The 26,030-nt window shown below is 49.4% G+C and overlaps 2 protein-coding genes across 7 annotated transcripts; one reads left to right on the forward strand and one right to left on the reverse strand.

Moving 5' to 3' along the window:
* Positions 1-1,383: 1,383 nt before the first annotated feature.
* On the reverse strand, positions 1,384-20,064 carry ADAP2 (ArfGAP with dual PH domains 2). 5 transcript variants are annotated; one of them, XM_037914543.2, is made up of 11 exons: positions 19,787-20,041; positions 15,974-16,104; positions 15,340-15,431; positions 12,863-12,948; positions 11,367-11,485; positions 10,522-10,668; positions 8,119-8,202; positions 6,438-6,500; positions 4,827-4,904; positions 4,031-4,257; positions 1,384-2,398 (listed from the first exon to the last, which is right to left on the reverse strand). In XM_037914543.2, exons 1-10 carry the CDS (start codon positions 19,878-19,880, stop codon positions 4,039-4,041), a joined length of 1,113 nt encoding a protein of 370 aa, XP_037770471.1. In that variant the 5' UTR covers positions 19,881-20,041; the 3' UTR covers positions 1,384-2,398; positions 4,031-4,038. The 5 variants fall into 5 exon arrangements, with proteins under 5 accessions (XP_037770471.1, XP_037770470.1, XP_027673247.1 ...); XM_037914542.2 differs by having other exon boundaries at positions 1,384-2,402; XM_027817446.3 differs by having other exon boundaries at positions 1,384-2,527.
* Positions 20,065-21,149: 1,085 nt separating this feature from the next.
* TEFM (transcription elongation factor, mitochondrial) lies at positions 21,150-25,561 on the forward strand. 2 transcript variants are annotated; one of them, XM_007055112.4, is made up of 4 exons: positions 21,150-21,304; positions 23,174-23,643; positions 23,856-24,005; positions 25,082-25,561. In XM_007055112.4, the coding sequence occupies exons 1-4, from the start codon at positions 21,265-21,267 to the stop codon at positions 25,514-25,516; spliced, it is 1,095 nt and encodes a 364-aa protein (XP_007055174.3). In that variant the 5' UTR covers positions 21,150-21,264; the 3' UTR covers positions 25,517-25,561. The 2 variants fall into 2 exon arrangements, with proteins under 2 accessions (XP_007055174.3, XP_043384480.1); XM_043528545.1 differs by having other exon boundaries at positions 21,184-21,304; positions 22,219-23,643.
* Positions 25,562-26,030: the final 469 nt, after the last annotated feature.

Below are 26,030 nucleotides of genomic sequence, written 5' to 3' on the forward strand. Positions count from 1 at the left end.
AAACTCAGATCACAGCTGGTGATACAGGAGATCTTCGGCCCCCAGCAACCATCAGACACAGCGTGGATCATAATTCTTGTGGGTCTGCATAGTTGGTAGCGCATTAGACTTTCCTGGGTGAAATTCTAGAGCCTGGGTTATCCAGGGGGTCAGACTAGATGATCTAGTGGTTCCTTCTGGCCTTAAATCAATGAATTGTTGTTTTATGGTTTGGCTTCACAGTGTTTAGTTTGGATAAACTCAGAGCAAAAATCCAGGAACATAAAACCATGTGGCTCAAAACTGATCTAGGGCCTGAAACACCATTCAAGTCAATCGGGAGCTGTGCTATTGATTTCACTGGACGCAGGATTAGCCTGTTAAAAGATTTTTGAATCAGAGGGTGAACAGAAACCAGCCTGATTCATCAGGTCTCCTGGAGAGGCAGAGGCAGCTCCACTGGCAAGGTTATTGGGGGGTACAGGGACAAGCAGAGCTTGAGAAGCACATTGCTCAGGGCCAGATGATGATGAACTCGTTCAAATAAATAAAATGAGGATCCAACCCAGACCTTTTTCTCAGAGATTCAGAAGAGTTCAGTTGAAACATTTCACACACACACACACACACCCCCGGCCTACAGGCACTTCCTCGTTTCAGCAGGAAGAGCAAGCTACTCTGGGTGTTTCAGGCAGGCTGGAACATATCAGTAAGTGCAGGCAGCCTCACCATACATTTTGCTTGCAAGATTTCCAGCCTGATCTGCAGACTAAAACAGTCCAGATACAAAGAAAAACATCCAGATGTCTGGCTGCTTGACTGGACCAACCCTCTGAACTTTCACCCAGCCCTAGCAGCGAGAGGAGAGAATGTTTCTCTGTGATTAGAGCAGAGGACAAAAGGCCCAATTCACTGTTGCCCAATATTCATTGACACCGGCGCAGAGTGGGGATAAAACACTATCACATTATGCTGGGGTGTCTGCGTTCCCTTTGAAGTGGCAGAAGTAACTACACAAGGTGCAGGGTAATGGTGAATCAGGCCCTCGGAGTAATGGCCCCTGAGTCCTGTCCCCAGTTCTGGCACTGATTCACTGTGGGCCTAAAGGCAAGACAAAAGTGGTCTCTGATATGGTGTGCCCAATTTAGGCCTAATTGTCAAGAGAGTGTCGGCCCATAGCCCCAACTGTATTTATGTGGATTGTGAGGGCCCTGTACTTCTGAATATCAAGCCCAAGGTATCTCAGACTGGATACCCAAGATCGGTCCTTGCTTTTGACAAAATTGGCCTTACTCTCCCTGTCTGTCAGATTCCACATCTGTAATATGGGGTCAGAGTTGAGATCCTGGGATAAAGGGTACTGTGCAGGGACTCCTTACTACTGTGATTACATAGGCAGTCAGAGGAGGTCAAAACTGTCTTTTATTTTTCCAGAATTTGGGGATTTTGTCACCAAAACGTACAACCCAACACAGGGCCTTGGACCCACTTATAACAAAAGGGGGCAGTCCTTTCATTCTAACCCATGGGACGTATCCTGGGAGGTTCCGAGAACCTGCTGAAGCCAACAGGAGTTAGGGCTGCACGTCCCCTCTTAGGATTTGCTCGTAGGCTGGGTGCTCAGCATTGGCATAAAGCTGCTCCTACTGGAGGCAATGGTAAAACTCCCACTATGTCAAAGCCGGGTTAGACAGACCTAATAGACCCAAATCCACAGCCATGAGACAGGAGTCGGGATACCACGAGGTCAGAAGCAAACCACAAGTCAGGAACCAGAGTCAGGCTGGGTGAGGATATCAGGGGATCAGAGGCAGGAGACAAACTGGACGTCAGGAACCGTGAGGCAGATGCCAGGAGATCAAGCCAGGGGAGCACAGGCGAACAGTCCAGAGCAGCCCCGGTTCAGACAGCTTCCTGTTCCTGCTGATGGCTTCAGCAGGGCCAGCGGGACGATCAGTTGCCCTGGGACTTTGCCATTTGGACTTCAGGAGCGGAGCCTTACGCTGGGGCTGAGGTTCATGGGTCTCAGGCAACTTGCTGCCAGCTGGCTGCTGGGTGGTGGGCTGGAACGTGGCTGCTTCCATGAACCTTGTGGGCCCGTGTTTGAGACCCGTGGGTCATGACACTCTGATTTCAGTGGGAACAGAGTTAGGCCAGTGCTAAGCCCTTTTGAAAATCCCCCTGTAGGCCTTAACACCGGGATGCAGCACTCTGTTCTCCTGGTCGCTGTCTCCAGTGCAGTCCATGTCAGCAGCAGCCAAAAGGCTCTTTGAACATAACAACGGTTGATAGTCCCATGAACTGAGTGTGGTTATCTCGGTCTGCTTCCTACTGCTAAGGTGGCCACATCCCACCAAACACCATGGCCCTTGTAGGCTGGACTGGAATGAGCCGTGGAAATGCAATGCCTCACTCCCCTCTTTCCGGGACAGAAGACAAAGGCAAAAACAGTTGTCAGCAGGTAAAATGTCTCTGAGTTTATCTTCCCACCTCAACCCGTGTGCCCAAGTCATCTGGTCTGGTGGTCAGCGCAGCCCGAGAGTGGCCTCTGCCGAAATATGAACAAGACAGAGACAATTAATGGCACCCAGAACTAATAATGACCAGGTATGCGTGATGCTGAGAGCCAGACCCTTTGCTACAAAGCCAGCTTAATAGCCCAGGTTTCAGAGTAACAGCCGTGTTAGTCTGTATTCGTAAAAAGAAAAGGAGTACTTGTGGCACCTTAGAGACTAACCAGTTTATTTGAGCATGAGCTTTCGTGAGCTACAGCTCACTTCATCGGATGCATAGCATATCGTGGAAACTGCAGAAGACATTATATACACACAGAGACCATGAAACAAAACTTCCTCCCACCTCACTCCCCCGCTGGCAACAGCTTATCTAAAGTGATCCTCAAGTAGAGCCATTTCCAGCACAAAACCTGGATTTGTCTCTGGTTGGCTCCTTCAGCAAGCCTGCTCCAAGCTTCAAGTCTCCTGCAGGTCAGCTCCCTCACTCCCTTTCACTCCTTCACTCTCTCCCCGAGCAAAAGGAGACATGGCTAGAGGGCCTCTGTGCTCCAGCTCTTCCTGACTACCAAAATGGCCTGTTGGGGCCATGGAGAGCCAAGTGTAATGTAGAACAATCCCTGGCCAGCCTCAGAGCTCAGGAACTGCAAAGCGGAAACCACAAACCTTTGCCTTGCTTCTTCCTCCCCACCCCAGGTACTGTACTGAGCAGAGCTTGGCTAGTCAGAAAGACTGGGCCCTGAGACTGCACAGCAAGCACTTGGGATTTAGGATCTGTCTTGATTCTGCATTCAGTTACATTCAGGGTATGTGGCTTTCCCCCCAGACCTGTGAATTCTCCTTTGGCTCCGGGCCTTTGACCCTCCTCGTGTTCACTCCCCTGCTGATTCTATCTGTCAGTTTTGTGAGCTATTTTCAGCCATGCCTGTGAAGCTCTCTTATAGCTGAGTGCCGAGCCCAGCTGACCAGGCTGGCTACAACCCCCCCCCCACACACACCAATACAGTGCTTCTCTACAGCTTGAGAGTTATGATAATGTGAGTCATCGGACCGAAGCATCACCGAGCTTCCAAGAAACAGGAACACTGGCCAGCACCAGAGGATCAGGTTCAATAGTGTCTGTGAAGCTCTCAGAGGCTCTGGTGAGGACAGCCATAGAAATGCTCCTAAGTAAATCTCTTGTTTGGCCATGATTTTTAAGCTGACATTGTCCCACTGGTCATGAAGCGACAGGGGGCAGACTGATCCCTACGCTGTCACAGATGCCAGCACAGGAGCGGCTTGTCCCCCCTCTATTCAGGAGATCTGGGGGCCAGTGCAGCCCCCAGTTCAGTCTAGAGCTGCCCTAAGTAGCTGCAGGGACCCCACTTGGGGGTCCCTCTTGGCCATGCCCGGTCCCACCCACACTCTTCTCTGCCCATGGCTGCTGCACTTGGGCAAAGCAGCCCTGAGGGGGCCTAGCGCCAGCCTAGCTGGCATAAAGAGACCACAGAGCAATGATGAACCAGACGCAGAAAGTCCAGTTTTCTGGAACTCACCGCTAGTCCTAGGCTGTCAGAGGCCGGGAGATGACTTCATTCAAAGCCGCTGTCCACTCCTTCTGCTCCCTGTCATTTTCACACACAAACACAAACTTCCTGTGTGGCGTGACTATGGTGAGCCCAGCTTTCCACCTCTTCCCTGTGACTCCTCTGGGCAAGCCAGCCTGGACCTCATATCCCTGCTCTTTGCTTCCAATAAAAACTCGGCCCAGTTCAAAGGCATCCTAGGTAGGAGAAAGCAGGACAATCATGGACCATATTACAGGGGTTCACTGCTCTCAGGGGTAGTACCGTGCTGTCATCTGAAAGGCAGAAGCAATAGGTTCCATATGGAGGGGAAACTGCCCTGGACACAGAGTAGGAGGACCCAGGGGTCAGGGAAAATTCCTGAGATTTAAAAACCCAAAAGCATTCTCAAAATAGGGAACTCGGGAACTGCAGATTTTGGAGCTGGCAGGGGCAGGCTTGGTAGTACCAAGACCACAGGGAGGACGTCCTGTGTTTAAAACACAGCACTGGGGTCTATTCCAGGCTCTGCCTTATTGTTCATCTTACCCTAAGTACCCTAGACAGCTGCTACCCAGGGACAGCCAAACTTTCAAAAGAGCTCAAGGCCAGATCTCCAAGTGATCCGCTCCCGACGTGCACAGCTCTCTTGAAAATCCAGCCATTCACTGCGGGGCCCAAATGGGAGCTGAGCTTGTGCTGTTCCTGGAGGGTGGGTGGGACAGAAACAGCCCCCTCCCTTCCCTCTGCGAAGGGGCTCCACTTACAGAATGAGTGCTCCTCTTACCAGCGGGTCTTTAAAGTAGAACAGGTTCCTCTCCTGAGAGTCCAGGCTGAACCAGCGCTTCTTAAAGGCCTCCTTGTGCTACAGAGAGAGAAGCAGCTCTTTAATGATCTGGCTCCCAGGAACAGGGGTTCTGCCACTCCTGGTATCCTGCTAACGCTGCCCACTGGCTCAGTTTCAGTTCCTCAGTGTAACGCAGTTCTGTGATTCACCATTGTGCCCAGAGCCTCACTTCCCTTCTCCTTCGATGTTAACATGAGTGACTTGTGCACATTCTTTACCGAGGTGTAATCTTCAGCGTGAGGCAGAAATGGAACTGAGCCACTCGCTCCTCTGTGCTGAGCTAGGCAGGCCCTTCTCTGGGGCTTGCTGCAGCTTCTGCAGAATTTAGACTTTCATTAAAAAAACAAGTGTCTCTAGCCCTCCTGGTTGGGAACCTTCCAAAGGTCAGGTGCCATGGTGCTACCTGCAGGCAGACACACTGAAACAACACCTGTTTACCCTGAAGTAGCCTAACAAACGCTACATTCAGACCAGCATTATGTGCTTCACTGCTGATCCTTTAAGCAGTAGCACGGACTCAGGATGGAGCTTGAGTGTGTGTGGGGAGCTAGGGAATGTCAGAGAAGCAACGGAGCCTCACCCCTGGTTTCCAATCTGACCCCGATCGTGATGTCAGCAAATAAAACTGAATTCCCCCATTCCACTTACTGAACTGGTGGGCTAGGACAAAGGGCCTACATACAAGAGGAAAACAGATGAGGGCAGAGGATTGCATTAGGTTGATCCGCATTGTAATACTTCTGCTATACTGGGTGTTACATGGTGATACAGACCTGCAGTTAACAAAGAAGATCATGATACAGCCACCTCCTTGTGCTAAATAATATAACTTTGCAATTCCAGAAATACTGCCCCCAATTATTCCATCACACTTTTAGTTTGCCACACCATAGAAGAAACCCTCAAAGTTATCTTCATACAGAAATAAAACAGGATCCCAAAACACTGTATAAACTGAAATGCAGTCTATTCCAGGGGTGGCCAGACTTACTGACCCTCCGAGCCACATATGACAATCTTCAGAAGTTCGAGAGCTGGGGCACACCTGCTGGGAGCCAGGGGTTGGGATGTCAGGCACCTGCCAGGGCTCAGGGCTTCAGCTGCAGCGGGGCTGAAGCCCCGAGCCCTGGCAGGTGCACCCCGCAGGCCCAAAGCCCCAAGACACACACACATACCCCTGCTGGGCAGAAGCCCTGAGAGCCCCTTCCTTGCTGGACAGAAGCCCCTACTGCACCACCCTTCTGCAGGCAGAGGTCCTGAGCTTCCCCCCCTCCCCTCCAGTCTGGTAGGTGAAGAATGGGATAGGGGTGGGGGACTCCGCGAGCCGCATTTTAATGGTAAAAGAGCTGCATGTGCCTCACGAGCCACAGTTTGGCCACCTTTGGTCTATTCCATTTAACTGGGGCTCACTTAAACATGACTCCTAGCAAACTGCTTCATCATAATCATGGCAGTATTAGCAAACATACTACTTCAGGGGAAGAGTCATGTTTGGCTAGTGCCAAGCATTTAAGTGGTGCTTAACCAGGTATGAAATTCAAGTGGAACTACCTTTGGCCCTGTTTTCTCCATATAGCCTTCTTTGAAATAATTCCTTGTAATCTTGGGTATGAGCTAGAAGAACACAAGAGACATTGGTTACCAGCTCAGTCACACCCAGCGTTCTCTTCTAATTTGTCAAAGCAAATAATCAGCAGGGTTTTGCTTGTTTATCAGTCTGTCTCCTTAATAAAAGGAAGGAACATATGTTCGTTCTGTTAAGGGTCACATTGTAAATGGAGACCATATTTTAGCTCCCACGCTTGATCTACCTTTGTATACTGTACGTATACAGCGTGTTCCCCACTTCTATGTTGTCCTGAACACTCCCTACCAAAACTTACCTGCTAAGTGGTACTAAATGAGCTGTTGTCTGGTTATATTGAAAATGGAGACGCTAACCCTACCTATGCTTGATCAAAGTGAATAGCATGTTGGGGACAGAAGAAATACACACACACAGAGAGAGACAAACTCTGTCATGTCAATGGGAAGGAGAAACACCTCAACTAAAATGCAGAAATAACCTGGAAGCTGCCCAATTGATTGGCAGACTCCACAGGGTGTCTTTCTGCTACGGGAGTAACATTCAATATTACACCTCTGTGTATGGCTGACCATGGAATACTCCACTAGGAAAGGACCTGTGCTTGCATCAACAGGAGTATGAAGGGGGTTAATGGAGTCTAGCCTAGGTGCCAGAAGATTGAGAGTAACTAGCCAGTGGCAGCACTGGAGAGGGAGGATGAGAGGGCCTGATGGGATGCATGGAAAGTCAGACTGTAAGTGACTGACAAATATAACGTGAGGGTCACAGCACATGGACAGAAAGAAAATGGCTAATGGAGAAACAAAAATTCGGTCAAGCCATTAATGCTCCATTATGGGCTAGAGAAGCTTAGAAAGAAACGTCTGGTCACTTGGAGAAAGGATGCTATTTTGCACTTACACAGTGTCTGAAGGTTCCTTTAAAGAAATCACTGAATGATGCTTCACAAGACCCCTCCCCCTCAGGTTAGTCATTATTACTAGATGGGTAAATTGGGGCATGGAGAGATGAACTGGCTCAGCAGAGTAAGCAGCTAAGAAGAGAACCCAGAAGTCCTGGCTTCCAGTCCCTTGTGCTTGCCATTAAACCTGACTTCCTCTCTTTATTTGACTCAAATATATTTCTAGTAAATGAATCCCCAAAAAGAGGATCCCCAGCAGTTCAGGTTGAAAGATCCTCAGAACGTACAGAGCCATGGAGAAAACAGATGTATGGTCTCCCAATAGGTCTTATCTAAATCAGCATTACAGAACCACACTCTCCAAAATGGCCTCTGTATGTGTTTGGGCTGCAGTTGTTTATACACAAAAGTTACAGTTCCCACACAGAGGAATTTTTCCCCATACCCATCAGGTACTTCGATATCTAAGTACCCAGTCTGCATGCATCAGGGCCAGCTTCCCACATGACACTGCTTCCACATGCAGATCTTGCAGGCGGAAGTTTGGTGGCCAGGCTGATGCAGGCCGGAAATTAGGTGCCATATGAGTCTCTATTAAAGCCCATAGTTGTGGTCCCTCCCAGGCTGCAAGAAGGCGAAATGAATGCAGGAGGAATTCCCAATGCCATGCTCCTATTGAAGAGGGCACAAGCACAGAAAGGAAGACGATGCTTTTCCGCACTTAAAGCACCTTCAGTTCTCACCTCGGCCTCAGGAGCGGTGGGGAAGGTTGTTCTAAGGTAATGGAAACGCGCTGCCCGAATGGCATTGAACCAGTCAACAATTTCCTAGGGGAGACGGCAAATACAGATGTAATGACAGGAATAATGTGGTGGGATAATGCTGCTGCCTCTCTATAACACCTGTCACCCAAAGGATCTGCAGGTTCTTTGCAAACATTTATTGTTTCTTCCAGCAGCGCCTTGGGGAAACTGAGGCACAGAGACGGTGACTCGCCCAAGGTCACATAGTGACTCAGTGGCAGAGCTGAGAAGAGAACCCAGGAGTCCTGCCTTCCAGTTCTTGAACCATTAGACAACATTTCCTAGAAAAAACAAGCTATGCGACAAGCATGGACTGCCATTAATGGGTAGTAGCACACGTTGCCTGTGGTTCACTTTTGGGATGAATGAATGACATTAACATATTACAAATATAAGGGATATTAATTATCACTATTCATAATCATAGAACCATAGGAACACAGGACTGAAGGGACCTCGATAAGTCATCTAGTCTAGTCCCTGCACTGAGGCAGGACTAAGTATTATCTAGACCATCCCAGGCAGGTGTTTATAATAAATTTGAGAACAATGCTATTTTAGTCACTGTTACAGCAAGACCTGTACTGGGATCAGGTGTTGTGGCTTGTTCTTTATGTGTTTCCAAGACATCCCAGATATTAATAAAACATCAAGAATAATTTAGAAAATGCCCTTTCAAGAAGATTCTAGGTATAATGGGAATATTCCTATTGGGATACTGATCAGACTCTAACTCACAGAGACTGTGGGAATAATTTTTAATTGATTCAATGAGCTCTTGCTTAAAACCTTCTGAATTTGGATTTGTCTTGGATGTGAGTACATGGCTTGAGGGCACTGGCTTGGGGAACAACCATGCTTCTGAGAAAATCAGAAAAACCTCTATAGATTTGATCTAAGACTGAGAGTTGTTTTGGAGAGAATTAAAATGCAAAACATGACGATACTCAAGAAAAACACTGTATAAAATAGAGACTATCACAACGCTTCCTTGAACATAATTGCAGAATTGTATAAGTCAATTATACAAAGTTAGGTCCCAATCCTGTGAAGACTCATGCATGTGATTAACTTTTGGGACAGTAAGTAGACCCATTGACACTAATCACAGCACATGAAGTAAGCATGTGTAAGTCTTTGCAGGGCCAGGCCCTTACTAGGGTTGCCAACTTTCTAATCGCACAAAACCGAACACCCTGGCCCCGCCCCTTCCCTGAGGCCCTGCCCCTGCCTCTTCCCCAAGACCCCGCCCCCCACTCACGACAGTCCCCCACCCTCACTCACTTTCACTGGGCTCGGGGAGGGGGTTGGGGTGGGGGAGGGGGTGAGGGCTCTAACTGGGGGTGCAGGCTCTGGGCTGGGACCAGAAATGAGGGGCTCAGGGGAGGGGGCTCTCGGCTGCAGCAGGGAGTTGGGATGTGAGAAGGGGTGAGGGATCTGGCTGGAGGTGCAGGCTCTGAGGTGGTGCTGGGGATGAGGGATTTGGGGTGCAGGAGGGGGCTCCATGCTGGGGGTGGGGCTGAGGGATTTGGAGTGCAGGAGGGGGCTGCAGGCTGAGGCAGGGGGTTGGGATGTGGGAGGGGGGATGGGCTCTGGGCTGGGGGTGTGGGCTTTAGGCTGGGGCTGGGAATGAGGGGTTTGGGGTGCAGGAGGGGGCTCTGGTTTGGGGGAGCCTCAGGGCTGGGGCAGGGAGTTGGGGCTCAGGGTTGGGGCACAGGCTTGCCTCTGGAGGCTCCTGGTCAGTGGTGCAGCGGGGCTAAGGCAGGCTCCCTACCTGTCCTGGCACCGCACTGCGGCCCAGAAGCGGCCAGCAGGTCTGGCTCCTAGGTGGGGGGCCAGGAGGCTCCATGCACTGCTCTCACCTGCAGGCACCCCCCCCACCACCACCCAGCACCCATTGTCCGCGGTTCCTAGCCAATGAGAATGTGGAGCTGGTGCTCGGGGCAAGGGCAGCGCGTGGAGCCAGACCTGCTGGCTGCTTCCAGGGCACAGTACAGTGCCAGGATAGGTAGGGACTAACCTGCTTTAGACCTGCAACACTGCTGACCAGACTTTTAACAGCCCGGTCAGCAGTGCTGACTGGAGCCACCAGGGTCCCTTTTCAACTGGGCATTCTGGTCGAAAATGAGACACCTGGCAACCCTAGGCCTTGCAGAGCAGCAGGAGACAGATAGCAACGGGTACTTGTAGCTAACAGTACTGTAGAATTCTGCAACTGTAGTCTGCAAATCTCTTGTGATTTCAGATGGGATTGAAAGAGAGAGATGCAGAGACATCTTCCATGTTACAGACCCAAGGTTCAAGAGTCTACCTTATTAATTACAGGATCAATGTGGTGTTTACCTTTCCACTTTCATGATAGACAAAGAGGTTCCTTGTCTGACCTTCTTTGCTGTATGTGATCTGCAGCCCATGAGGGTTTCTGATTTTCTCCGTCTGGAACATTGCGTTCAGATCCTTTATGCTGATCACAGCTTTTGGACCTTTAGACTGTGGAATGGAAAATGTCACCGGGTCAGCAGTGACTTTATGGAGGCTAATCAAGAACTATGGAGACAAATGACCAATAGGCCCCTAGGGAGCTGCAGACCAGCTTCCTGCAATGTCTGAAGCTGGCAAGGGCACTGAACTGACCACCCAGCACTAACTGAAGAAGCCTGATGCCTTGATTACCTGCGTCACGTATAAACCACATTTTGCTCTAGAGAATGAGTTTTTTCTTGAGAAACGATGCTGTGCAACTCCAGTCTCTCCAGTCTGATTGTCTGGAGAACCATAAATTAGAGGTTGCCATAGATGGTAGACACGTGTGACGTGGGAGGAATGAGGTGGAGTGCAGGGTCCTATGCATGTGCATCGAGAGAACTCTGCTGGTAAAACCAGAGGTGCCTCCTGACAGCAGAACCCTTCTTCCTCTTCCTGCTCAACTGCCCAAGTCCCTTTTCCCTGGTTCACCAAAGAGACGGAGATGAGGCTGCCGGGGGGCCAGAGGAGGTGGGGAGAAGGACCAGGTGCTCCCAGGTAGGACGGGAGCTGAATCAGACATCACAGATGTTACCTGGCACAGGATCCCCACCCCCCTCCAAATGCAGGGTTGGGCCTGGCAGCAAAGTCTAGGAAGCAGCAAAATGTCCAGCGGTTGTGCCTACAGGGACAGTGATGATGCACTGGTCAGACTGGGCACTCACCTCTTTGGTGTAGTACTTCAGCACGCCTTCCGTTGCCGACAAGAGGAACTGCCTCTTCAGGAACTGCCTGCTGTCCCGCCCCCGCTTCCACAGAAATCCCTCACGGCTGCCTGCAGATGCTAACAAGAGCAAGGGCGCCTCAGTGCTAGAGCCAGGGCAGCACACGAGCCGGGCAGTTTGTCTAAGTGGATTTCTAGGTGCTCATTTCGCCTTGGAACTATGGAGCAGTGGAGGGCAACCATCTTCCATTCAGCCTGACACCTGGGACCCAATCCTGAGAGGCACTGGATGGCTCCTGGGAGGGGGTGAACCTCCTGGAGGTCGGTGAGAATTCCTGAGCCTAGCACCTTTTGGGCACTCCTGCCACCTAACTAACACGGATGACCTGCTTCCATCACTTGAACGTTCTCTCTTCACAGCCTCCCCTTGGCACTCCCTGGACTGAAAAGCCCCTTTCTATAGGAGGAATAGTAGACACTGGAATGGAGTGGTTAGAGCAAGGACTTGGAAGTCCGGACTCCTAGATCTTACTCCTGTTACTTCTTTTGCGGGATCTAAGTCAGTTCATGTAATCACGTTGTGCCTCCTGTACAATGGGGAATCTGGATGCCTCACAGAGTGATGGGGAGAATGACTGAGTGTTTGGAAAGCCTTTGGGAGCCTCACGGGGAAGCACAGGCTGTGGCTCTCCTACTGTTCTCTGTTACAATTCACAATCTCCCGGGTAGAGCAAAGATCGGGACTGGAGTTTCTCCAAACGACAGAAAGCGGGGAGTGTGCTTCCTTCTAACCCTCGTGGTGCTGCTCTGTATTCCTGCTGAGAGGGTAACTAAGATCAGGCCCGAAGGGAATGTCTAGACTGAAGTTAAACACCCACGGCTGGCCTCTGTCAAACGACTCAGGCTGTGGGGCTGTAAAATTGAGGTATAGACATTGGGGCTCATGCTGGAGCCTGCGCTCTGGGCCCCTTCTCCCAGAGCTCGGGCTCCAGCCCGACTGTCTACATTGCAGTTTTACAGTCCTGCAGCCCAAGCCCCACAAGCCCAAGTCAGCTGAGACAGGCCAGCCATGGGTGTTTCACTGAAGTGTAGACATACTCTACAATGACTTGACCAAGGTCACAGAGTCAGCTGGAGAGCTGGGAATAGAACCCAGGTCTCCCAACAACAACAACCGCCCCTGCTCCTTCCCTAAACCAGGCATCTGGGTGCTCACGTTGGACTTGAAGTGAGAAAATGCCCGTTTTACTTGCCTAAAGGCCAATCTGAGTGTCCCCATGTGGGATTTCTTATTCTGATGCCCACCCTCAGAAACTGGGCCTCTCCGGTGAGAGGCTTTTGGCTGGCCACTCAGACAGATCAAACAGGACGAGGGTTTCGCAGCTGACTGAAAACAAAGTCGCTCCAGCTCTCCCTCGGCATCAGGCTGACACACACAGGATTGCAGTTCTTGGGACTTTGGCCTCACCAGACTAAAAACCCTCCACAGACAATCACCTGAGGAACCTGTTTCATGGCAGACACGGGTGGCAACAAACTCTTCCCGCTCGTATTTAGCTCTGATCCATTGTTCTTTTAAAACCCTGAAGAGAGGAAATACGGATTAGTTAGATCTGCCTCTGTTTCCTTTCACTGACATTCCACAGCCCTTTCCAGCGACGTACAGAATGAGGCCAACCAATGCTACCTGAGGCATAGAAATAGACAGCTTCTGAGTGGTGCAAACTCACTCTATTTCCCCTGACTCCAAGGAGAGCAATTGAGGCCAGAGAGAAGATATAACTGGGAAACATTTAGTAACTGTTTGCTTAGGTAACATAGGCTGGTAGGAATGGCTATTTGCTGGCAGCAGAACTAAAATCACGCTCATGTTATTTCTCTGGCTGCAGTTTCCATGCAAGCTGCAAGAAGAATCTTGTTCCCTAAAGGGCAGAGTGATTAACGTGTGTTTTTGTAGGGAGGCGGAAATGTAAACGGCAAACAGGAGGAAATGAAAACCACCCGAAGAACTAGCCCAGCTTCCCTAGCTCTTGGATACACCAGAGAGATGCTGCAAAATGGAGTTTGGGGAGTCAGAAACCACTGTTCCTGGTAGGGTTCAACGCAGAGAAATTTGCAGATTCCCTGCCTGCACCGTGCAACCTAAAGCTGGATGACTTGTTCCCATCTTGGATGCTGGGGCTCACTTGGTTGTGAGCAATGCATTGTGCTACGAATCTTCGGGCTTGACTTGAAGGGGGTGTAAATTGACATCGCTCCGCTGACTCGCGGCAGAAGAGGCTCTGATCCTTAGATTACAAGCTCTTTGGGGCAAGGACCATCCTGTTACATGTGTGTATAGTACTTAACACAGTGGGGCCTTGACCTCTAGGTACTACTGCAACACAAATAATAATAACAACAATAAGTCACTGTGAATTGTTGAAAACATCTGGGCCTTAGAGCTGGAAAATGCTCCAGGACACGCTGGAGCCAAATCACAGGCAGCCAAGCCTAGAAAATGAAATTAAGGGAGAGTGGGGAGTTTTCTCTGATCGATCCTATCACTGGGAAAACCAGCTCCCCAGTGTCTGTTCTCACAACCGTGGGCTCTCCTCTATGGTTTGGGACCAATCCTTAAACTGGGGGAATTCATGGAACAAGGCAGGCTTGAAATAGGAAGTGGAGCAGAGCGAGGGGGTAGAGGAAAGAATCATAAAATCGTAGGACTTGGAAGGGACCCTAAGAGGTCATCTAGTCCAGTCCCCTGCCTTCATGGCAGGACTAAGTATTATCTAGGGGAACTCCTGTTATATGGGAACACAGGGCTGGGATTAGGAGTGAAGCCCAGGGGGAGATCTGGGAAAGCAGGGGAACTCCTATAATTCTACAGCACAGACAGACCTGAGAATGAGGGGGAGATTATAGAGCAGATTCCAACAAACCTCTCATTTAACCCTCTCTTTCCTACTTTAATTCCTTTAACCTTCTATTTCAGCCTTTGAATCTTCTTAAAACCTCAGGTGACATCTTAGTGCTGACCTCCTGCTCATTCAGAACATGGCCTGAGAACCAGGTCAAGTCCCTAATTGCCTAGCCAAGATTAATGTCAGAGCCAGTGACAGAACCCAGGAGTTCTGACTCTGCTAATCAAGGACCTGCTCCTGCTACACTGAAGTCAATGCCAAAACTCTCAAACCCAGATCCCCAAAGGTATTTAGGCACCTAACTCCCATTGATTTCAGTGGACATTCGGCATTTAAAAATCTTTGAGGGTCTGGGCCCCAGTGATTCTACTGGAGCAGAATTGGGTCCCAAGCCAATGGCGTGCACAAGCAAACTTAGTCATGCTTTTACAAAGTTGATGAGTTAATCAATAATATTTAGAACAGGCCTAATCCTAAAGATGGGATCCAACCTTTCTGAGCTTTAGCACCAGGTCTAGAATTCACAGCCCACGCCTCTCTCTATTATGAGAGCCAAACTGGTATCCCCGAAACCTATAACCTTTGTTTTAACATCTAAACTCCAGGACTGCTTCCCATCTCTATTAAACCTCCTCCATATAAACGCATGGAACGACTGTACCAGTTTAACAACCTTCAAGGTACAAATTGACACTAATGGGGATTGAACCTGTGGTTCTTAGGCTCCTAGACACCAGAAATCCCAATGTTTAAGCCATTAAACCACCTCTCAGAGAAAAAAAGTTTACAACTACAGTCCTCAAACTGAATTCACAGCTCATATGCTATTGGAAACAAGAAGATAAAAACATAAGTCACTTAACAACGTACAAGGTATGGGCAAGATACTTGGTCCTTTCCACTGCAGCCCTGATGGTCAAGATACATGGTCCTTTCCCTGCATGACCTGACATGCATTCAGATTACCCAACATGCTATTGGGAATTGTTAGTGAAGACACATTTATGGGGGGAAGCAGCAGTTACTGACTTGTAAAGGTTTGCAGCACTGAATAAGATAGCAGCTTACAGGCAGTCCTTGGAATGGGGGATGTAATAGAAAGGAGGGACTTTTGCCTCATATTTAGCCTTGGCACAGAGATTCCCATGCGTCTTCATAAACTGCAAAACAAGAGACGTTTCAGTTAGCTGACTGGCAACCAGAAAAATCAATACTGTGACATGAACATGGAATGAAACTAGGATCAAATGTAGCATTGTGCTCTGCTCAGATTGTGCATTTTGCCAGCCTCCCCACACCAGTATGTGTTTGTCTCTAGTCATTTGTACTCTCCTCCCTGGGGATAATAATACATACACCTCTCCACAGGGAGTTGGGAGGCTGAATTAATGTTTGAAAAGGGCATTGGGATGCTCAGGTAGAAGACACTATATACGTGAAAACCACTGTGTGCTTATAAAACACAATGTGCACTTATGGGGCTATATAAATAATACATCATAATACTTTAGAGGCACAACCACCTATTAGTGTGCTTTGATTTGACTTGTGGGCCAGAGGCACCCCAGATTTACCAGCAGGGATTAATTTGGCTCCCTGTGGTTTTTGTTAATCTGAGCAGGCTATTTTGGAACATGGCACAGAAAAGGATGTGCTGAAATACAGCAGAGTGGACATGAATTCTTGCTTTCTCCATCTGTACCTCTACTAGATCATTCTCCCAGAAGTCAAGGTGGATGGATTTGACCCTGTTGATTTCAGGAAGTTTGCGATGAATCCCAGAGCAATTCAAACAAATGAATATTCCAAGCTTGTAAGAGGCCCACTCAGGATCTAAACACAAATTGAAAGAAGGCAATAGTGCAATATACAATACAGCATGTAGCAAAACACTGAGAAGAGGACAACCGTATGCGGGGTACATCTTCTAATCAAAACCACATCAGAATCTGCATCAAATCCAACCCTGGTGTGTGTGGAACTCACTCCACTGCAGTCAACGAAATGGCACCTGCTTACACTAGCAGGGAAAATGGCCCGTTATTCTGCAGCTTTGCAGTCAAACATCTGTTTTAAAAATAAATGTGGATGATAAGCTAGAGAGGAAACCTGTACATATGGGCAGGGCAATGGCAGAGTAGAACCTGGGCTCATTATTGGTTCAGCACCTGAGACTCCTGTTTGACCACTGGTGTCAATGTAATGCCAATTGCACAAGGTTGCAGGTGCTCTGCACCACTGGAAATTAAGCCCTTGGGGTACAATTGTCAAAAGCTCCTAAGTGACTTAGGAGCCTAAGTCCAATTTCCAGAATGGATTTAGGCACTTAGGGCTAGAAACACAATAGGAATTAGGTGTCTAACTGCCACTTTAAGCATCTAAATCCCAGAATCAGGCCCCACTGGGATTCACACAGTGCTGCTAAACCCTGTAGGTACCTATACTCACTCGGGACCTACATTTTGCAGTAAAATTCCCTAGCGCCTACGTTTCTGCCTCTGCATACATGCCCTGCAGCCGCACATGAGGCAGCCAGACACCTGAGCCCCAGAGCAATTCATGAACCAGGGATGATAGGTGTTGATTTGCTTAGCTCACCTGTGGAGCCCAAGGTGGTGAGCAGGCTCAGAGCTTGCCTAGTGGATCGGTGAGCTTACACAATGTGACAGAGGAAGCAGAACTTCCTCATAATGTTTAGCCCAGTGGTTAGGCCACTCACCCGGATATGGGCGAGCCCTGGTTCAAGTCCCCCTTGACCTGAGGGGAGAAAGCATTTGAACAGGGATCTACTGCCTCTCAGGGCAGGGCCCTTGTCACCAGACGATGGGATATTCTGACGTGAGGCTCCCTCAATGTGTACTGCTGAAGCTGTTCTGCTGTGGATAATTTTAAACAGTCATCAGAGCCGGGGGACTGGACCGGACCCTGAGTCTCCCTGGTGAGTGTTCCAACCACCAAGGCTACAGAGTCAGCCTCGCACATATTTGCTTTCTCTCTCTCTCTTTGTCTGGCCCCATGATCCTTTCACTATTTATCCACAGTGGAGCAGCTTCAACAGGACCAGCTGAGGGAGCCTCACATCCGAATATCCCTAGCCCAATGGTTAGGCACCCACCTGAGAGGTATCAAATCCCTTCTCCTCTCAGGCTGAGGGGGGTTTGAGCTGGGGGCTCTCCCACATCCAAGGTGAGTACCCCAGCCTTGGGGCTAAAAGTACTGAGGGACCTTCTGGCCCCCTCCAAAAGCAGCATAGGTGCCTAACCGCAAGAGAGGGTTTGCAGCTGAGACTCTCATGCAGAGGAAGGTTCCTCCTTCCAGTCCAGACTTACATCAAGCTCCCTGAGAGGAGTGAGGATTAGGACATATGCCTCACCTTGGCCTCTCCCATTGGCTAGTTTAGGCAGGGAGCCACCTAGAGTCCTGGCTTTTGTAAATCCCATCACCAGAGTAGCAATAAAATGGACATGTGAAGGCAAGTGAAAATGAGGCTGCCCGAAAACAACATGGCGAAGAGCTGTGGAAGCCGAGCTGAAAAACCTGGGGCACAGCTGGGGAACCACGGCAAGACTTGGCAGAAACAGACAGGAGTGGAGCAGCTTCGTCACTGCCCTAAACGCCAGAGGCGTAATGGGAAAATCATGATGATGATTCTAATGGACTTATCTCTCCCCTTTCATTGTCTAGGGAGCCTAGGTGGTGAACTCAGGCTTTGTGGATCACAAGTGATTCTCTAGGCACCCCAAAGTTAGGCGTGGCGATGCTCAGTGTTGCCACACCTATGTTTCTTTGTGACTCTGGCCCATATCGGAGCTTTAGTGGGAGCCCCCAAAACTGAAACACTGAATAGTGACCAGTTAGGCAAATGTTGGATTCAGCTTCTGTCCACCAGTTTTCCCATCTGTAAAATAGGGGTTATGATGCTTACTGATCCTTAGAAAAGACTTTGAGGTCTATGAATGAAAAGCATAAATAGAAAGTATTATTATTGTTATTACTACTGTTATTATTCAACACCAGTGTGAGGACAGAAACCAAAGCTTTAAAGGGACACCATCAACTTAAAAATCACCCTCTCTCTCATTAGTTTTCACTGACCTTTGCTCCAAGTCACACCAATGGTTACTATCATTGAAAGAGACTGGGGAGAAAAAGTGTGTTCCCTTCGTGTTTTGACAGCATTTAGCATATCATCAGTTTCATTGGTCCCTCTCTATACTCAATCCACCGCCCCTGGTGTCTGTGTGGTTCTTTCACACAGCAGTAGCGGACAGAAAACATTTAAAGCAATTAGAAAATGTGATTGTAAAATCACAGAAGGGGCAAAAGGACTAAGGGACAGATGTACAACCACAAACTACTTTAAATATTTTTTTTTATTGACTAGATAGGTAAATGAACACTGTCCCTTTAAATGTCATCTGTTGAAGTGTGCTTTGCTCATTTTCACATTCTTTCAGTAAAAGAAGTGAAAAGCCGTGGCAGTTCCCTGCTATTCTCAGCATGGGTTTCAGGAACTTTGTGAAGTAAGATTTCAGAGTAGCAGCCGTGTTAGTCTGTATTCACAAAAAGAAAAGGAGGACTTGTGGCACCTTAGAGACTAACAAATTTATTTAAGCATAAGCTCAAAGTAAGAGTTAGCCATGTCCAGGACATAGCTAACTAGCACTTATGGCTACAATTCTGATATTAAGTGGCAGCAGGATCCTGATCACTGGAAACACAAGGATTGGCAGGACGGATCGGATCCTAGGTGGGCTGGGAGCTCCGGGGGTGTGGGTGGATCTCTATAATGTTGTCACACAAAGAGGCAGACCGGAGCTCAGTGCGCGGCACAAGTCACACAGCGGGGGGAACACATCTACACTAGAGCTGCTGCAGCTGTACCACTGTAGCACCATAGCTGGTTCTTACATCAAGGGAAGGGGCATTTCTTCTGCTGTAGTAAATTCACCTCTCTACATCTAGCGATTCTTGGCTTTGCCTAGCCACCTCTACACTGGGGGTTAGGTCGACCTAACTGCAGCGCTAAGGGCATGACATTTTTCCCAGCCCAGAGCAAGGCAGCCCGGTGGGTCTAATTTTTAAGTGTAGCCCAGGCCTCACTCGCCAGTCAAATCAAATGCAGGACTTGGCTGCTGCTTGGGAGAGCAAGAGGGAGAGTGGGGTGGGGGGTGCACACTACTTCCGGGGGGGTCCCAATGGGGAAGTGGGGAGTAGAGAGTTTAAGGAGGGACAGGGAGGTCCTGAGTGATGAGAAGTGACTAAGGACAGAAGCAGTCCTGGATAATGGAGAGGGGGAGAGATCTTGAGAGAGTGGTATAGGGGATGGAGAAACAAGTCCCGAGCAGGGAGTGGGCATATGGGCAAGGGAGGGAGAGCTGGTGTCCTGGGGGAGTGGAGATTCAATGCGGGGCGGGACAGGGATTGACAGACGGCGGGGAGGGGAGGCCGTGGGGAGAGGTAGCCGGGGGGCAGCCCATACGGCTGATTGCGCCCTAGGGACGTTTCCTCTTACCGGGTGTCCCGCAGTCTGCGCACTGGGCGTTCCCTGTCCCGGCTGCTCTCAGCACCTCTAGCAGCAGCGTCTTGGTGAAATCCCGGTCCACCATCCTGCCCCTGGCCGCTCCGCCCGCGGGCGGCCACACGCTGCCGCAGCCCCGGGACTGCTGGGGGCGAGTCTCCAGCGTAGCCCGGCTGCACTTCAGCCTAGAAATGAGGAAACGCGACTCCTGCTCCGGCCCGGGTGGGAGAGGCTCGGTCACCGCCCATCAGGGAGCTTCCTCCCCCCACCCCGGCCCTCAGCCTCCCCCCCAGATCACAACTGCCCCCTGCCTCGGCAGGACCCGCCCAGGGAGCCCCCAGCCCAGTGACTGCAGGGAAATCCTTGTGTTGGTGGCGGAACACGGCTCGCCAGGGCGAATTCTCGGGGTGGGGGAGGGGGGTGAGAACAGAACAGACCCCCCCGCCCTGCTTTATCCTGCTCTCCTGGTTACTGCAGAACGTCACTCACCCCCCCCTCTGCCCCCCCGCTGGCCAGAGGAGAGCTCTGGGGTAGTACTGTGGGCGGCCCTCACAGGTGGAGCCTAGGCGGGTTGGGAGCTTTGGGGGCTGTAGGTCACACATCAGACCCTGGAGGGGGGGGGGTTGTGGCTCACACAGATCAGACCCGGGGGGCTGGGAGCTCTGGGGGCTGTGGCTCACACAGATCAGACCCTAGGGGGGTTGGGAACTCCTGGGTTGTGGCTCACACAAATTAGACCCCAGGTGGGTTGGGAGCTCTGGGGGCTGTGGCTCACACAGATCAGACCCTAGGGGGGTTGGGAACTCCTGGGCTGTGGCTCACACAGATCAGACCCTAGAGGGGTTGGGAACTCCTGGGTTGTGGCTCACACAAATTAGACCCCAGGTGGGTTGGGAGCTCTGGGGGCTGTGGCTCACACAGATCAGACCCTAGGGGGGCTGGGAGCTCCTGGGCTGTGGCTCACACAGATCAGACCCTAGGGGGGTTGGGAACTCCTGGGTTGTGGCTCACACAAATTAGACCCCAGGTGGGTTGGGAGCTCTGGGGGCTGTGGCTCACACAGATCAGACCCTGGAGGGGGGGGGTGTTTGTGGCTCACACAAATGAGACCCCAGGTGGGTTGGGAGCTCTGGGGCTGTGGCTCACACAGATCAGACCCCAGGGGGGTTGGGAACTCCTGGGCTGTGGCTCACACAAATCAGACCCGAGGCGGGTTGGGGGCTCTGGGGTTGGGGCTCTCACCCTGGGGCTAGGGCAGTTGTGGCATTGCCCCACTCCCTTATGTTGCGCTACTCCCCCCCCCTCCCCCCTTTGCTGGCAGTACAGGGGAAGGCCACTGTGGGGAGCCAGGCCCAAGCTCTCTTCTGCCCGGCCTCGCCTGAGGCCGGAACGTTTCTTACCAGCCGGGCGGGCCGGGGCCTCTTTCGCCCTGACCCACCCGGGGTGAAGCGCGGCCTGGCTGGGTGGGCAGGATGAGTTTCAGTGCCTGGCTCCCGAGCCTCCTCCGGAGAGGTAGAGATTGGGGGGAGGGGGTCGGTCGGTCTGTCTGAGTGGAGAGGGAGAGATTTTTGGGGGGTCGGTCTGTCTTCGGGGGGGGTAGAGGGAGAGATTCTGGAGGGGGGGGGGTCAGTCGGTCTCTCTGGGGGTAGAGGGAGAGATTCCGGAGGGGGGGGGGCGGTCTGTCTGTCTGGTGGGGGTAGAGGGAGAGATTCCGCGGGGGGTGTCGGTCGGTCTGTCTGGGGGGAGAGGGAGAGATTCGGGGTGGGGGGTGTCGGTCAGTCTGTCTGGGGGGAAAGGGAGAGATTCCGGGGGGGGGTCGGTCTGTCTGGGGGGAGGGGGAGATTTTTTGGGGGGTCAGTCTGTCTTGGGGGGGGAGGGAGAGAGTCTGGGGGGAGAGGGAGAGATTCCGGGGGGGTGTGTCGGTCTGTCGGAGGGGGAGAGGGAGAGATTCCGGGGGGGGGGGGGGTGTCGGTCTGTCTGTGGAGGTGGGGAGGGAGAGATTCCGGGGCCGGGTGTCGGTCGGTCTGTCTGGGTGGAGAGGGAGAGATTCCAGGAGGGGGGGGGGTCGGTCTGTCTGGGGGGAGAGTGAGATATTTGTGGGGGGTCAGTCTGTCTTTGGGGGTTAGAGGGAGAGATTCTGGGTGGGTCGGTTTGTCTGGGGCGAGAGGGAGAGATTCCAAGGGGGAATCTGGGAAGGAGTGGCCCACCCCCTTTGTGCCGAGTTGGGGGTACCTGGTTCTGGTGGTAGGTAGCAACAGAAACCTGCTGCTTGGAAGTTGTTTGGGCCTGGTTGCCCTGCATCCAGCACCAGCCTGACACACTAGTCCTGTTGGACTCCTTCCTAGGGGCTGAGCACGTTTTGGGGTGCGACAAGGTTGGTGAAAGAGACACGCTCACGAGCCCCACAGCGGTCTTCTTTCTTGTAGCTGGAAGCTCATCTCTTTCACCTGCAGAAGTTGGTCCGGTAACAGATCTTGCCTCCTGCACCATGTCCCGCTAATATCCTGGGACCCACAAGTTACAACTACACTGCAAACAACACTTTCTGGTGATCTTTTGAGGCCCACCCACTTACCCTGGTCCAACACTAAAATAAACACACAGAGTTGAGCCTCTGCCTCTCTCCAGTGCTTTATGGACAGCCTCATAGTGTAGAGGAGGCCTCTGACTGGTGTGGGATTTGCCCTCCCAGGCCCATGGGTAACACTGCTCTTCTACTGCTGCTCTTATTCACTATACCTTGATGAATTTACCTTGACAGCCTTGTGGACTAAAGTGGTCCATTTGCCTGCAATAGGCAGAACAATACAAACCACACTTCTTCCCCCATGGGCCTCAAGCCAACCTTGGTTCAGAGGAGCAACCTCTGTGGCTGAGGGTAATTCAGTCTCCATGCTCCTTCCCTCCTTAGCATCTGCTGCAGCTAGCATCTGGGGAACAGCCAGTAGCAGTTGTGAAAGTGATACTTATCCCCTAAGAAACAGACTGAAACAATCAACTCATTTCACAGGTCATTGAACATCTATCCACTGGGTTTGGGTCATTACTTACCAGGGCTAGATTTAAGTGGGGTCATAGAACAGTGGCTCATTAATGGGTGGCAATAAATGTCAATAAAAAAACCCACCAACACAAATAGCAGAGGAAGTTTAAAATGATTGGTGGCCCTTTTCTTGAACTTTTACTTTTTCTATAACCTGTTTGAAATGCTAGATTTCTGAAGCCAATTTTAATTAACAGGAATTAAAAAGTTGGCCAATGCTTTTTTTTTCTTTGTATGGCACAGAAATAAATATGTGAGACGGGGACCTCACAATGAGGTATGTATGTATGTGTTCAGTAAGTTAACGAAGACATTGTTTTAACTCATTTTTTCTTCAGGAAGGTATTTCTTTCATGTCCCTTTGGGTTCATGTCAGCTTCAGCCCCTGCACCATTCCTGGTGTCAGAAAAAATCAACATCTGCTGTACAACACAACTGTGTCAATTCCCCAACAATGAATCAAACCTTCAAGACACCAGAAGATGCACTCTCTAATTTGTACTCTTCTGAACAACAAGCTGTCATCCTGCAAGTGCTCAACACAGCATCTGAGAGAGAGCTTTCCACCATTAAACTATTACGAGGACGAAAATGTGTCAGCATAATTAAGCATAGGGAAAAATATGGACCATTTCAGAACGTGCAGAGTTTATTGAACGTGCCTCTCTTTCAATATAAAACTACTGTTAAGGTGTGTAACTTTATCCTCAATCCGTCTGAGAAAGGAGATAGAAGAGAGAGAAAAATACAAGACACCAGGCCTGCAATGAGGTTTATTAAACCTGAAATAGAGAGAGAGAGGTTGGAGGTATACAACATTTTAAATTTGATTTTATCAAGAAACTACTCTTATTTTCTGAATAAACTTATTCCCATAAATCAAACATTTTAATAATTCATCAAAGAGTAGATATAATACATTTCTTGTTAAGTGGTATTTTCCCCAAGACATCAAATAATATTTAGTACTTAGTGTTTTACATCTTCAAAATGCAGAATAATTTTTTTTCTCATTTTCAGACTTTAGATAGCATTGTGTCTGTTGTTTTTGGCACCCGTAAAATTGCATGGGCTCATGTTGATCGAAATCTAGCAGTTCATGACTGGCAACAAGAAGAGTGTGGTAGATTCATGAAAGGATCCTATATTCCAGCAGTGTATCTGGAAGAAGTAAGTAGCATATGTTTGAGACTTTAAAAAACATCAACTCCTCCCCTTGTATCTCTGTTAATCTTAAATTGCTTATTCTTAGGGCTGTCATTGTACAGTATGTAAAAATTGACTTAATGTTCCAAGGCAGGGCTTTCATTTTAGCAATTCTAAGCTGTATTTATTTTGCTAGTTTGATCTAGTTAGAAATCCTTCAGAGTTGAAAAGAGACCCTAATAACATTTGTAAAGTAGAACTGTAACTACTGCAATCAACCTTTGATAAAGAATCTAGCAGGTGAGTAGCCCCAAAATTTATCCCATAATTAGTGTGTGCAGGACTTGAGTTGCAGACAGAAATGGGAAGGCTGTCTTCTTTTCAACACTATTTTTTTGGATCTCTGCAAGTACAAGACTCTGCAAGAGAGATGCACCCATTCCCTCCCTCTACACTGCAGGTAGACATCTGTGACTTGGGCTTGCAGGGCTCAGGCTGCAGGGCTGTTTAATTGTGGTGTAGACTTTCTGGCTCTTGCTGCAGCCCCTGCTCTGGGACCCTCCCACCACACAGGGTCCTAGAGCGTGGGCAATTAAACTGCTCTGCAGCCTGAGCTCCATGAGCCCAAGTCATCTGGCATGAGCCAGCCAGGTGTTTTTAATTGCAACTAGACATACCCTTAAAGTACTTACAAAAACTAAGGCTGAACTGCTTGTAACGGTCACTCTACCACAGTATTTATAATCTGACACCGTCTCAGCACAATTTGTGTGTGCCAGAGGACTGGTTAACTTTCTCCCATTTTCACCATAATTGCAGTTTCTTTAAATTTAGACTCAAACAAGTGCTCTTCAAAGTAGTACAGGAGCAGAGCTTGTCAAAAATATGCAATTTTGACACTTTTTAAATTGAAATTCCCACAAAATGGGTAAAATTCTCATGAAGACTACATTCCAGTTTTGACCAGACAGTTACTACATAGTTTCTTATAAAAACCACCTTCATATTTGAGAGACAATAACTATGAAATCTTGTGTTGATTTCTGGTTTAAATGAATCCTTGGTGCTAGCATTCATGCTTATTTGTTTCACCCTTCTAGATTTCTTCAGTAGTTTCTAAGATTCCTGAAGCTGATCTTTATGTTCTGGAAAAAAATGGACTGTCTGCTCAAAATACAAATCTCTTTCCTATAACATTACATCTTCGTACTGTGGAAGCTATGCTGTATGCCCTATTACAAAAGACATTTAGGCAAGATGGCCAGCACAAGGTACTAAGTATGGCCCGAAGCACTGTAGGAAAACACTTCGGATTGATGGTAGGAGATTCTCGAACTAGTGGAATGGACCTGGTGAAGCAGTTTCTTTTACAGTCTGTTACCCAAGAACAGCCCCGGTTGTCCTTTCCCAGGAACAAGGTGGTATGTTACAGAAACCTATTTTCTTCAGTCACACAAAACAGAGATGAGGAGATGTGTGATTCATTACTACAGGCTCTAGCCTTCTATGAACTTTTGTTAAATAACACTACTTAAACCTTTGCTGTTATGAGCAGAACCACAATAAAAACTTAACTCTAATGTTTTGATCAAGTATCAGATACTTACTGACATTAAATGTTGTGCTGATGAGCAGAAGCCAAGTTTACATGTGCTGTTCACTGCTATCTATCAAGGCAATCTCAAACTGTCTTTTCTGTATTCAAAATATCTTTGGAGGATGTGTATGTCATATGAGGCTGTAACCTCAGCTGCAGCAGCTCATCCTCCAAATGAACAGATGCTGATTTTTATGGCTTTTCTACACACAATTGTTCCTGATTGTGTAGACACATATTCTGGAATAAATCCAGAACCATTCCACGTGTAGACAAACCCTTGTCTACAATAGAGTGTGATGTGTCTTCTAGAGTGATTGTAAAATAAGACCTTCCCCACCCCTCTGGTCACAGCTGTAGCAGTATCGGTCTACTTTCTTCCTCCAGCCTCTCCACATGCCCCAGTGATCCCATTCCCTGATCTCCCTTGTGCCCACTCCCATCCCCTACCT

The sequence above is a fragment of the Chelonia mydas genome, chromosome 14 (genome assembly GCF_015237465.2).
Source record: "Chelonia mydas isolate rCheMyd1 chromosome 14, rCheMyd1.pri.v2, whole genome shotgun sequence".
In the NCBI taxonomy this organism is placed as follows: Eukaryota; Metazoa; Chordata; order Testudines; family Cheloniidae; genus Chelonia; species Chelonia mydas.

What these genes read in the sequence shown, in the direction of transcription:
- ADAP2 (XM_037914543.2), bottom strand. Translation starts at nt 19,880, where the DNA reads ATGGTGGACCGGGATTTCACCAAGACGCTGCTGCTAGAGGTGCTGAGA. An exon ending in CGCAGACTGCGGGACACCCG is followed by an intron (nt 16,105 to 19,786) that starts GTAAGAGGAAAC and finishes ATTTGTGTTTAG; the next exon opens with ATCCTGAGTGGGCCTCTTAC. An exon ending in CCATGAAACAGGTTCCTCAG is followed by an intron (nt 11,486 to 12,862) that starts GTGATTGTCTGT and finishes TGCTCTTGTTAG; the next exon opens with CATCTGCAGGCAGCCGTGAG.
- TEFM (XM_007055112.4), top strand. Translation starts at nt 21,265, where the DNA reads ATGAGTTTCAGTGCCTGGCTCCCGAGCCTCCTCCGGAGAG. An exon ending in TAGAGAGAGAGAGGTTGGAG is followed by an intron (nt 23,644 to 23,855) that starts GTATACAACATT and finishes TCTCATTTTCAG; the next exon opens with ACTTTAGATAGCATTGTGTC. An exon ending in CAGCAGTGTATCTGGAAGAA is followed by an intron (nt 24,006 to 25,081) that starts GTAAGTAGCATA and finishes TCACCCTTCTAG; the next exon opens with ATTTCTTCAGTAGTTTCTAA.